The sequence below is a fragment of the Narcine bancroftii genome, chromosome 3 (assembly GCF_036971445.1).
Source record: "Narcine bancroftii isolate sNarBan1 chromosome 3, sNarBan1.hap1, whole genome shotgun sequence".
Lineage (NCBI taxonomy): Eukaryota > Metazoa > Chordata > Chondrichthyes > Torpediniformes > Narcinidae > Narcine > Narcine bancroftii.
Genome location: NC_091471.1, coordinates 240542746 through 240556845, shown reverse-complemented (window position 1 = coordinate 240556845; position 14100 = coordinate 240542746). Strand labels below are relative to the sequence as shown.

At 46.7% G+C, this 14100-nt stretch overlaps 1 protein-coding gene across 1 annotated transcript in view; it reads right to left on the bottom strand.

Moving 5' to 3' along the window:
• LOC138756802 (E3 ubiquitin-protein ligase RNF220-like) overlaps positions 1–2739 on the bottom strand; it is a 42819-nt gene extending 40080 nt beyond the window's left edge. The window contains 2 exon segments of the mRNA XM_069923191.1: positions 1766–2303; positions 2698–2739. Coding sequence (XP_069779292.1) covers positions 1766–2303; positions 2698–2739 — 580 coding nt within the window.
• Positions 2740–14100: the final 11361 nt, after the last annotated feature.

The window sequence follows — 14100 nt, the reverse complement described above, 5'->3', positions numbered from 1 at the left end:
TGCAGTCTCCCTGGGGAGACAGTTAATGGGGGCATGGGCTAAAATCATAAAATACTTCTGATATTTTCTAAGTACAGTAAAACCCCCGTTATCTGGAATTCAAACAACCGGCAAGAGAATTGCAGAAAATAAATACGCAAAAAATATGGAAATTGAATATTGCCGCACTTCACCATTAGTTTGCCAATCCAAATAACCGTAAAATTCACTTATTTGGCATCTACCGATCCCCATAGGTGCTGGATACCAGGGGTTTTACTCTAGTCGGTAGGAATGAAGAACACAACCAGGTAAACGAGAGCTTCACAGAAAATGGCTGATTTAAACTTTCCACTTCCATGACCCTAGAATGAACCGAAGTACTTTACTGTCAGTAAAATCCTCTCAATACGCTCACATCTCAGATCAACAGGAAAAGAGACCTTTCCACATCCATACTAGACCCCAACATTTTCTCAACAATGTTCTCATACTTGTTTCTTTGCAATCTAATCTCTCCCCCACCCCAGCACTTCCCTCAGTTTTCTTGCCGCCAACCTTCACTGAAGCAACCAGGATGTCTTTATAATGGGGAATGGTCGTGGGGTTGGTCAGCTCCCCCAACCAGCTCCATTGTACAATAAGATCATGACTAAGGCAACCTTTTCCCCCAACTCTCCACTCCCACTCTCTCCCTGTGCCCTCTGACTCCCACGTGGTTCGAACACCTGCCAATTTATGGCAGCTCATTTACCCAGAAACGCTCTACTGACCCAAACACTTCAGTCACAGGTGGGGAACCTGTAGGCGATGGTTTTCCCATGCACCTCCTGCCCTTGTCATTCTTGGGATGCCCTTTCCTTGTTGGGGATGCTGCGAGTCCTGTGTTTCCAAATTACCCAGAGTCCTTTTGTGAATTTGAAGCAACACCTCACCAGTCTGGTTCCCCAGAACACCAGCAGCACAGAACATAGAACATTACAGTACAATACAGTCCCTTCAGCCCACAATATTGTGCTAACAAATATAAACCTACTCTACAAACTAAACCTTCCCTAGCTTACACCCATAACCCTCTATTTTTCATACATCCATGTGCCTATCTCTGCCAAACCAAGGCCACCGGTAAATTGGAGGAGCGACACCTAATTTTCCGTCTGGGCCCTCTCTAACCGGACGGCACTAACATCGACCTCCAGTTCCTGCTAGCCCACCCCCCACCGTTCTCCCTCTCTTCCCCAACCCTCTGTCTCCTTTCTTCCAGCTCTCCTCCCCCTTCCCTCTCCATTCACGGAGCCACTCCCCCCCTCCCTTCCTTATCCTGCCCCTCCCCCCCACCATTTTGTTCGGGCATTTTGTTCATACCTCAAGCCCGAAACATTGGTTCTGTATCTTTATTTATCTTTGCTACACAACGTACACTGTTTGACCTGCTAAATTTCTCCAGTGTTGTGTTTTTAATTCAATCATGGTCTCTGCAGACTTTGGTGTTTACCCTGTCTAAGTCTATATATATTCCATAAATTCCGAGCAAGAAAATCTAAACCCTTCCTACCCCGTAACCCTCTATTTTTCTTCCATCCATGTGCCTGTCTAAGAGTCCCTTAAATGCCCCTAATGTTCCAGCCTCCACCACCACCCCTGCAAGGCATTCCAGACACCCACAACTTTCTGGGTAAAAACCCTGATGTCTCCCCTAAACTCACCTCCCCTCACCTCAAACAAGTGAATCAAACTGCTGCCTTGAAACAAAATGACAAATGAACAACAAATCCCCATCCCTTACTTTTGCTTCTGGCTTGCTGAGAGCTTTTCCATGGAGTGTCAGAGTCGGATGCCATTCCCAGCGCTCCTGCTGCGTTCCGTTTTCCCGTTGCCCCGGAGCTGGTGGAAAGATGAGCCCTGTACTTTTTGAAGTCCCTCTCGGAGGTGAGGTACCTGATCTGAGGGGGCTCCACACTCTGCAGCTGCTTCAGGGACCTGGGGCCCGGGTACGCCGGACGGAAGCGCTCGATCTCCTGAAAGGGGGGGAAGGAGGGCACGGGGCCGTAGCCCAGCACGCCGAACTGCGGGTGGAGGTGCAGGAGGGGCGGCGGGTAGTCCACGCCGGAGCCCTCGGCCTGATGATACATAGGAGCCAAGGTGTAGGAGGGGCTCAGGAAGGGGACCTGGGCTTTGTCCATGGTGACGGGCACTGCAAAAGTCTGCACTTGCTGACAGAGGGTAGTGGTACTGCTGGGGCTCTCAGATGTAGACGCCAACACCATCAGTGCTGGAGGTACCAGGGCATTCAGCAGACCCGACGAATTTTCCATCTTTAACCCCTGGGAACAAAAATCCAGTATTAATAATCTCTGCTAAAGTTTCCGATTCATCTTTATCCATTCAGAATTGAATGGAATTGCTGACTTCCTAGTTTAACTTTCTGCTCACCTCTCCCGGAGATGAGGGGGTTAGCCTACGAGGAGAGACAATTAAAGCCAGGTATTATCTGTCTTTTGAGCATTCCACGATGACTTTACGCCCCTTGCTGAGACGTTCCTGTGTTGCACAAGCATAAGAGCATTGTAATGTCCGAAAAAGTCACCCAGTCTCCTGAACTGGTTCCGGTGAGTGTGGTGGCTGGGTGATAGTGGTGCAGATAGGGGAAGCTGCGGACACACCACTCCAGGGAATAAATGAAACTAAACCAGACCCACGGAGCAGAGGGAAACAAACTTGATGATTGTCAGAGAGGGATTTATCAGCACCTCCTGACATTTGAGGTATCACAAAACCCTCTTTTTTTAACTGATTAGTGAGGCTTAACTCGTCATTCGGTGAGCACCCACTTTCATGTTACCCCAGCCACAGATCAGCTCACCCAGCACTGACCCGGGTGGCCTATGACTTTGAGTGTGTCCCATCCCGAAAACTTAACCGAGGCCCCAGAGGCAACAAAGGCAGCCTACCGTCACTCGTCCATCACAAGCCATGGGGTGTTTCCTGGAGGATTGGTGGGGTGTGACAGAGCAGGATCTGAAGATGCAGCATTAAACTCAGGACGGTCGGATCTCATCCAGCCCCCAGCAAAGCTCGGCGTTGTGTCAAAGTAAATTCTCTTCACCTTCTTCTGTATCTTCGAGCCTAACTCTCCCAAAGCGAAACTTTCCTGATTTAGAAACCTCACTTTCTCTCTCTGTTCTCACTCCATCCACATTCTTCTCTCCTTTTCCCTCTTTCACTTTCTGTCTCTCTTTCCTGGCACAACTCCCTCTCCCCCTCAACGCCTCACATCCTATGCCCCGCTCTCCCTCTGATTCTGGTGGACTGTCCTGATCGTTACAGCCTGTCGGAGCTCCCCCACCCCGACAACTTGGGAGGGATATTTGCTTGGATTCTTGTGGGAGGGACTAAGGCCTGCTTTCTCACTCAGGTCTATTGTTCATTGGCTGCCAGCTTCAAATTGCCCTGTAACATCTGTCAATCTACACGCCACAGGATTACTAGGATGTTGGACAACACTGGACAGCAAAGATTTTGTTTCCAGGGTGCATTTTCTGGATTTTGGGCTGCTGATCACAAAAACCACCTTAAAGTTTCCCTATCATGTACCATTTTTGTGATTTCCTGTCATATTTTAAGTTGACTTCAAGCAGACAAATCTATGTGGTGCAACATATCACTGAAAATGCATTTTCTGCACCCACACTTGGACGTCTTCCCTGCTCATCTTGGTTCAGTCAGTGACGAGCATGGTGAAAGGTTTCACCAGGACGTGGAAAAGCGGTATCAGGGCAACTGGAATCCATCAATGCCGACCGACTCTTGTTAGACACTGACATGAGAGGCATCAGATGCCGAGTACGAAGGAAAATCAGCAGCAAAACATTTTTTTGATCAGTTGAACTAACCCAACGTGTCAGGATCATTATGCGACTGAACCTGCTAAATTCAATACAAAAGTTAATTTAATGTTTCTCCAACTTCCTACGCGATGCAGCAAATCTAAAATGATCTTTGTGTCCAGCTTGAAGTCATCTTTCACAATCCCCACTTTTTTTTCAGGAAGCGAACTTTAAAGTCATCCTGTGTAATCAGTCAGAACATTGTTGTTATCAGCCCTGGGCCCCCAATGCTGATGCATCTCCCAGATCTATCTGAAGCAAACTGCTTTCACAACCCAAACACCCACCTCCAACACAACTTGTTCTCTATAACTTACAACCACACAGCTGTCATCATGTGAAACCTTCGCTGAACCGTGGCTTCAGCGGAATCACATTACCCAGGAACGTCGCCCTCCGCATCACCCTGGTCCCAAACTCTTCCCACTGCAAAGGTACAGAAGCCTGACGTCCTTCACCTCGAGGCTCAAGCACAGTTTTTTTTGTCTTCCAACAGCTATCAGGCTCTTGAACCTCCCTAACCCTAAATTACTTTGGGACCACCAAAAAAAATCTGTCTGTGTAACATCCGCTGCGGCAGCGCTACCAAATAAAGGGACGTCTACACAAGGTGAGTGTAAAACAAAGACTGGCTTGACTGGTTTGAATCCCTCGCGTGTCCGCACTGGCCCGCCTACTTCCACTGACGTACCCTCCGACTTCCGGAAGTGATGTCATCGAATTGTGGTGTCAATCTCTGGCCGGCTGGCCACTATGCGGAAGTGGAGGGCTCTTTAGCTCGCATGTGGCTCCAGCCATGGGCTCCTTCTCAATAGTGAATGGGAGCCCGCGCTCTCTGGGACCTGCCGTGTGTCACGGTGATTCGGCCCGTGTATCCGCGCGGTTGCTCGGCCCACTACACCCGCACCATTGAAACATCACATTATTTGCATTGATTTCATCCAATGTAAAAAAATTTAAATATAAATTAAAGTTTAAATTTAGACATACAAAATGGTAACAGGCCCTTTCAGCCCACAAGTCCATGCTGTCTAATTACGCCCAGTTGACCTACAACCCCCGGTACGTTTTGAAGGATGGGAGGAAACCGGAGCCCCCAGGGAAAGCCCATGCAGACACGGGGAGAGCATGCAAACTCCTCATAGACAGCGTGGGATTCAAACCCAGGTCCCGATCAGCAGTGCTGTAATGGCGTTACTCTATCCCCCGCACTAACTGTGCTATCTGTGGATATTTATGTATCTATATTTTATATTTATTGCCTTTTTTCTGTCTTGACATGTTGTGGCAATTTCATTTATAGTAGTTGATGTTTCTTACGTACTTGTGTGTGGCTGCAGCAGGTAAGATTTTCAATGCATTTGTACATTGTACTTATGTGAATGACAATAAATTCTCTTACTCCAACAGAAACCCACATCCTTCCAAAAGCTGTTTGCTGACCGATTGCGGAATTCCTTCAGGTATCTATTGATTCACTGATCACAATTGTGGGCAGTTGGTTAATCAATACTAAGTAATCAATTATGAGAGGGGTTCCCTCACTGTGCAGTCAGTGTCTGGAAATGGGGCATGGGTTTCGGTTTGTTACAAGCTCCTCTTGTGTTGCAGATGAAAGTGGTTGTAGTTGGGGATGGTGGGATCGATCTCCTCACTGCTCTGGGACACACGAGTCTGCCAGTTAAAAGCTAACTTCTTAGGATAAAGATTGATTAATAGGCGGAGGTTATGGGGAGAAAGCCAGGCAGTGGGGCTGAGTGGGAAAATGGACCAGCTTATGATTAAATGGCAGGGCAGGCTCGATGGGCTGAATGGTCTATTTCTGCTCCTATGTCTTACTTCCCCAGGAGTTTGCGGATCTTTAGTAAGTCATCGGAAACCCCGTCAAATTTCTACAGATGTGCGATGGAAAATCACGGAGCGTCTGATGTAAATCTCAATGCCATTAGAAAAAGGACGGGAATCCATCAGCCAGGGACCCTTCCCAAGGTCATCACACTGGGCAGTAAGGAATGCAGGCAGCATGGTGATACAACCCCATCAGCAAATGGAGGGCCGCCCGATGCAGAACACCAAGGGGCCAGTCACGAGGAGTTGAGGCCTGGGTTAGTGCATCCACAATCATGTTGAGTGGCTGATCAGGTTTGAGGGGCAGAATGGCCTCCTCCAATTTCAAATATATTCTGCTGACCTGAGGAGTGGGTGGCAGTGCCCTCTGCTGGCTCAGATCACAGGCTGTCTGCCAGAAAGGGCAGAATTATCAGAATCAGAATCAGAATTTATTGCCATGAACAAGTCACGAAGTTCATTGTTTTGTGGCAGTGTCACAGGGCAAATATTTATATAAAAAAAACCACCGTACAATAAATAAATAAAAAATAGTGCAAGATAAAGTAAAAGTCAAAGTAAGTCAGTTCATCGATCATTCAGGAGTCTGGTGGCGGAGGGGAAGAAACCGTCCTTGTGCCGCTGAGGGCTCATTTCAGGCTCCTGTACCTTTTCCCCGATGGTAGCAGAGTGAAGAGGGCCTGGTCTGGGTGGTGGGAGGTCCATGAGGATAGAGGCTGTTTTTTAGGACACCGCCTCATGTCGATGTCCTCGATGGAGTGGAGTCTGGTGCCTGTGATGCCGCAGACTGAGTTAACCACCCTCTGGAACTTTTTTCTTGTCCTGAGAGTTGGCGCCTCCGCACCAGACAGCGAGGCAACCTGCCAGAATGCTCTCCACGGTCCACCTGCAGAAGTTTTCGAAAGTCTTCAGTGACAAGCCAAATCTCCTCAAACTCTTCACAAAGTCTAGCGCTACTGGCGAGCCTTCTTCATGACGGCATCGACATGGAGGCCCCAGGACAGGTCTTCGGAGTTGTTGACACCCAGGAATTTGAAGTTCATGACCCTCTCCACAGCTGGCCCCTCGATGAGGCCTGGCACATGTTCTCCTGGCCTTTGTAGAGTGTTTATCGATCAGGCAACTGGCTGAGATATCAGGAGAGTTGGTCAACGATCAACGATCCAGGTCAATGATCTGGGTCGAAACCCTGTTTTGGATCTGAGCTCAGATTTTCCTATCGAGACATCCATTACCCATGGACATTGCTTGACACACTGAGTTCCTCCCACTAAACGCCCACTGCCAGAGGAAGTCAGTGCGTTGGGCCTCAGTGTGTTGGGCAGCATCCACGGGGAGAAAGAACAGTCGATCTTTGTTTCGGCTTGAAACATCGACCGTTCTTTTTCTCCTTTGGATGCTGCAAGACCTGAGGAGTTTGTCCAGCAGGTTGTTTTTAGCTTCAGATTCCTGCCTCTGCAGCCTCTTGTGTGTCTCTTGGGCTCTGATCTAGGATATGGGGCTTGATTTTAATTGTTTCTGTGCCCCTAGACTACCCTGTATGAGCGTAGTTGTACATGCATCCCTGTGCAACTGCATGTATCGCCATATATTTATTTGTTGTGGAGACACAAGAAACCATAAAAAATAGGCCATTCAGCCCATAAAGTCTGCTCCACTATTCAATCATGAGCTGATCCATTTTCATACTCGGCCCCAGTGCCCAGCCTTAGAACCATAAAACATTGCAGTGCAGAAAACAAGTTCTTCGGCCCAACTAGTCTGTGCCGAACCATTTTTATGTCTAGTCCAACTGACCTGCACCCAGTCCATAGCCCTCCATACCTCTCTCATCCACGTACCTGTCCAAATTATTCTTAACTGTTGAAATTGGGCCTACATTCACCACTAAGGCTGGCAGCTCGTTCCACCTCCAATATATTCCATATTCCATAGTCCTGCCCACCAATACTCCATTTTCCATCCAAAATGTTAACTGTTTCTCTGTTGAAGATGTTACCTGATCAAGGAGTCAAGAACTTCAAATTTCTGGGTGTCAACATCTCTAAGGATTTGTCCTGGAGCTTCCATGTTGATGCCAGCGGCTCTATTTTGTAAGTTGTCTGAGGAGATTCGGTCAGTCACTGAAGTAAACTTCTACAGGTGTACCGTGCAGAGCATTCTGGCTGGTTGCATCACTGCCTGGTATGATGCTCCCAACGCTCAGGAGAAGAATAAACTCCAGAGGATTGTTAACTCGGCCTGTGAGGACACCCACAGGAGGCGGTGTCTTGAAAAAGCAGCCTCTATCCTCAAAGATCCTCCACACCCCATCAGCCAGGCCATGCCCTCTTCACTCTGCTACCATTAGAGAAAAGATACAGGAGCTTGAAGACAAGCACCCCGTGGCACAAAGACAGTGTCTTCCCCTCCACCATCAGATTCCCGAATGATCATTGAACCACAGACCCTGTCTTACTTTGAGTTTTTCTTGCACTATTTTTATTTATTTTGTAAGGAGGTTTATAGAAATGTTTACACTGTGACGCTGCCGCAAAACAACATGTTTTGTGACATGTTCATGGCAATAAATTCTGGTTCTGATTTCGATGGGTACTGAGGGCAGATAAAATGCAGGTACCCCACATGCACCGACACACCACGACCAGTAGACGGAGCCCTTATGCCAATTATAAAGCACTTGAGGTTCCAGGGTTAACCTCTGTCTTTCCACCCTTACTCTTCAGAATCAGATCCAGCTCAGGATTTATTGTCATGAACAAGTCATGAAATTCGGTGTTTTCCAGCAGCGTCACAGAGCAAACATTCATATTATAACCATCTTACAACAATAAATATTTTAAAATAAGGGTGCACGAAAAGTGAGGCCATGTCTGTAGATCTTTGATCATTCAGGAATCTGATGGCGGAGGGGAAGAAGCTGTCCCTGTGCCATTGAGTGGACGACTTTAGGCTCCTGTACCGATGTCTCAGGCCAAGTTAACGACCCTCTGGAGTTTTCAGCGTGTTCATGTAGTTATATGCAGTGTCCTATAGTCTATGTGGCTCAGTGCGGAACTTCCTGTGTGTCACATGTGCATGCTACATATGTGCTATACCCTTACATTATGCATGTTACACATGCTATACACTGGTTCAACTTAATGATCATCCGATTGCACAAGTACAACCTGACGAAACAGCATCCTCTGGTCCTCGGTGCAAAACACGCAGACACACAACCAGACATACAGACAAATACACGTGCATGGCAATATTCATATACACAAGTAAATAAATAAATGTTCTTTAATTAATATGAGAGTCTCGGATGGTTCTTTGGTCATTCAGCATTCTCCCCTCCTGTGGGAAGAAGCTGTTCCTCAGCTTGGTGGTGCTGGCTCTGATCCTCCTGTATCTCTTCCCCAAAGGGAGTAGCTGAAAGATGCTGTGTACAGGGTGGAAGGAGTCCTCAATGATTTTGTGTGCCCTCTTCAGACAACGATCGTAGTAAATCATGTCGATTGATTGGGGGGGTGGGGGGGAGATGCCAGCGATCCTCTCTGCCAATCTTATGGTCCTGTGGATTGACTTCAGCAGCAAGAGTACCGCACTGTGATGCAGCCGTCCAGGATGCTGTTGACAGAGCTCCTGTAGAAGGTTGACGTCGCTGTTGTGCCTTCCTGACAAGTAAGATGTTATGAGGGGATAACGAGAGGCTGGATAGGCTGGGAAAGAGTTATTTTCCAAGGGAAGAGGAGTGTGAAACAAGAAGGCATCGATTAAGGAGGGAGGGAAAAGATTTAAAAGGGGCCTGAGGGTTAGCTTTCCCACATAGTGGGAAGGGTGTATGGCGGAGCAGCCGAAGGGACTAGCAGAGGCGAAGAGAATTGCAATGTTCAAAAGACAAGCAGGTAGATGGATGGGAAAGGTTTAGAGCAGAGGACAGTATGAGCTGTTCCCAGGCTGTAAAACTCTTGACTCTAAAGAGACCCCAACTGTATGCAATATCCAGGTGCAGTCTCACTGAGACTTCACTCTGACCATACAAATGACAGGGATCTCTCAGTGACCAACCATTTCAATTCTGCGCCCTACTCCCACACCGACATATATATTGGAGGAGCAAAACCTTATTTTCTGTCTGGCCACTCTCCAACCAGATGGCATTAACGTCGACCTCTCCGGTTTCTGCAAGCCCGCTCCCCGTTCTCCTTCTCTTCCCTTTGTTTTCTTTCCTCCAGCTCTCCACCCCCTTCCCTCTCCATTCACAGAGCCGTCACCCCCGCCCCCGCCCCCGCCCCGTTTGTTGGTGTGCCCTCCCTCCCTTCTCCACCTATTACCTGTGGGCCTGTGCTCCTCCCCTGCCCCTCTCCCCACCATTTTGTTCTGGCACCTGCCTACATTTTCCTCATACCTTGATGAAGGGCTCAGTCCCAAAAACGTTGGTCATCCATCTTTGTTATATATAAATTACGCTGTTGACCTGCTGAGTTTCTCCAGCGTTGTTTTTACTTCAATCACTCTGAATTAGACTTACATGTTCAAATGCAGTAAGATATCTGTACTCCTGTAATCAAATCATCTTGTAATAAAGGCCAATACATCATTGAAACTAAATTGCTTTTTGATGTAGCAGCAGGTTGGCCCTCAGAAATTTGCGTCGAAGAATACCCAGGTCCCTTTGAACATCAACACTATGTAGTCTTTCAAAGGGTCATGGTTAGTGTAAATGCTACTACAGTGCCAGTGATCCAAGTTCGAATCTGGTGCTGTCTGTGAGGAATTTGTACATTCACCCTGTGGGCTTCCTCCCAGGTGCCTGCAGTCACCCTCAAGGTGTATGTTTTTAAACCTTGTGATTAGTGTTTGGGCTTCATTACATCAGGAGTCAACATCGCAAGAGAGCCTGCTGTACGATATTCTCGCACGGTGCTGCCATTGCCCAGCATCGCGAGAGAGCAGTGTGCCACATATCACAAGCGCGTGAACAGATTGAATTCAAAATTGAAAGTACGGATTTGAACCATCGAAACTTCAAAAAACCGTAAGCCAGACCACCGTAAGTAGGGGAGTGCCTGTATGCCCTCTCCCTGCCCATTCTTCCCCTTTCTCCAGCCTTTTAATTCAGGCACCTGCCTGCTTTCTATTCATGAAGGAGGACTCAGGACAAAAATGCCGGTTATATATCTCTACCTCCCACGGATGGTGCGAGAGCCAGGTTCCTCCAGCATTTCTATGTTTTTATTATCATATGGGTTTACCATGGGGTGCTCTAGATTTCCCTCCAACATGGGAGTGAGTGAAAGAATCGGGTGGGCGGAGGGGGGAAGGGTGAAGGTGACAGGAATGTGGGGAGAATTTTTTTTAGTGTCTTCTTCGAACCGAAGGACGACCAATAATTGTTGGGGAAACACAAAGTGCTCAACAGGTCATGAGGAACTAAGGCAGGAGCAAAGAAGAACTTTGTTCTCTCAGCGGGTGGTGAATCTTTAGTATTTTCTCCTCTGGAGGGAATTCTAGAGCAGAGAAATCCAAGGCTGAGTCACTTTATGGCCACTACGGATGAACTTTTGAATGAAGGGTTGTGGGGAACCGGAAGGACCTGAGGCCAAGATCACATCAGCATGTTGATGATGAGAACTTACTTATATACATCAGTACAATGTACACATGCAAAATATTCCTTCCTGTTGCTGCACAGGCGCGTAAAATACACTGGCAACCAAAAAATATTAATTTACACTTTATGCCATGAGAGTAAAAGATATAGATAAAGAAAGGTACATATTCATAGTCACAAGATAATGATTCAATTGTGTGGACAGGTGGTTTGGAGCTTTTATGCCCTACTTTGTAGCTATTTTCCTTTCATAATTTTAAATGTAGACATACAGCCACGGTTACAGGTCCTTTCAGCCCTGAAGTCAGCGCCGCCCAATTACACCCAACTGACCTACAGCCCCCGGTAAATTTTGAAGGGTGGGACGAGTGAAACACGAAAGTCTGCAGACGCTGTGATTGTAGTAAAAACACACCGAAATGCTGGAGGAGCTCAGCCGGTCTCACAGTGTCCATGGGAGACAAAGACTTTTTGGGTCTGAGCCCTTCTTCAAGAAAGAGGCAGAGGATGTCAGAGCCCCTGGGGAAAAAAACCAAGCAGTCATGGGAGAATGTACAAACTCCTTACAGACAGCACGGGATTTGAATCCCGGACCTGGTCGTGCTGCTGTAAGAGTGTTGAGTTAACCGCTATGCCAGTGGCTTTTAAACCTCCCCCCTAAACTCACATCCCACCTTCAGTAATCCCTATGCCATAGATGCCTAATTGACTCGTTATGTGCACGGTTTCATAACTCCACAGGATATGGGTCAATGACAATTATTCTCAAGCAAAATATTTCGGTAACAATTGGGTCTAGAGCAGTGATTCTCAACCTTGTGGCATGGGGATTGCTTAAGTTGGAATGTGAGTTGAGGGGGGGCAGTTTGTAAACCATGCCACCTTCAAGCATTGAAAGGTCATCAGACTGATCCATTAACAGTACCTCTCTCCACAGGGCCTGTCTGACCTGCTGAGTATTTCCAATACTTTGTTTTATTTTAGCTTTCCAGCATCTGCAGTATTTTGCTTTAAAGTTCTTATTTGTGTGGATAGTTGAACCCCATGTTTGATTTCTTATTTTGCATTGCAATTTCAAATAGAATGAAATTGGGTCCTGGGAACTATAGGAAATATAAAATTCTGCAGACTGTGATTGTATAGCAGCACACAAATGTGCTGGAGAAACTCAGCAGGTCATGCAACATCTATAGGAAGCTCTGGCATTTCAGGCCTGGGCCCTTTGTCAGGTACGATTTTAGACCTGCACAAAATGAAAATGGGAATGAGAATTTTGAAAGTGTAATTACTACGCACTCAGCATCTTTCATCTGCTCCCATTGGGAAAAAGATCAGAGCCAGCTCCACCAGACTGAGAGATAGCTTCTTCCCACAGGGAGTGAGAACGCTGAACGACCAAAGGAACTGCTCACACTGACCCTCCGAGACTCTCGTATTCACTAAACCATATTTATTTCTTTGTATAGATGAAATACTTTTCCTGTATATGTATCGTTTGTCTGTGTGAGTGTTATGTCTGGTTGTGTGTCTGCATGTTTTGCACCGAGGACCGGAGAACACGGTTTCATCAGGTTGTACTTGTGCAATCAGATGACAATAAACTTGACCAACTGTGACCAAATCTTCAGACAGAGACATGCTTGAAATCAAAGATTAATTAAAGATTTATAGTAGCGTGCTTTTCTGAAGCAGATAGCATTAAAAGTTTATGGCAAAACCTCACAGGCCAAATCCCCATTAGGAACAGCCCACAACTTGTAGTCTGAGACTTCAATAACCTTGGACCTTTGTCTTGCTCAGTCATAGGGATTTTAATGTGTATGTGTCACTGTATGAGTTGCCACTGAAATATTTTATCCGGGAGGAAGTTCACCCACCAAATGCAGGAAACTAAGACCAGATCAGATAAATGTCATGGACAGCATTAATGAGTGGGGCTGAAGGGCTTGTTTCCATGTTCTTTTGCTCTCTGATTGGAAATAAAGTGGAAATAGGAGTTGGGATGTTATGGTAAAGTTGTATAAAGTTGTAAAGTTGTGAGGCCAAATTTGGAGTATTGTGTGTAGTTTGTTCACCTAACTGCAGGAAATATATCCAATTGATGAAGGTAATGCAGATTTACTAGGATGTTGCCCAGACTTCAAGGACTGAGTTACAGGGAAAGGTTAAGAAGGTTAGGATTTTATTCCCTAGAGTGTAGAAGAATGAAGGGAGATTTGATATTTAAAATTATGATGGTTATAGACAGAGTAAATGTAGGTCGGCTTTTTCCACTGAGGGTAGGTGAGGTTCAAACCAGAGGACATGGGTTAAGAGTGAAAGGGGGAAGGCTTAGGGGGAACATGAGGGGAACTTCTTCACACACAGGTAGTGAACGCGGGGTTAATTTTAACATTGAAAAGAATTTGGACATGAATATGGATAGGAGAGGTATGGAAGGCTATGGACTGCGTGCAGGTCAGAGGAACTAGGCAGGAAAATAGTTTGGATAAACTAGAAGGGCCAAAGGGTATGTTTCTGTGCTGTAGTGTTCTATAGAACCATGCAGGATGAGACTGTCTGGGTGTTTGGTTGGTGACGCTGACTCATTGAACCGGAGTGCCTATTGACATCATAGAATCACACAGCACAGAAACAGGCCCTTCGGCCCACCTCATGCCTGCTAACCATCAAATCCCCATCCAATGATCAGCACATGGTCTGAAACATTCAACGCCTTGACATTTCAAACGCTGATTACCGTGACACAACGACTATCTTAGACAAGCCCAACAGGGGGTCTCC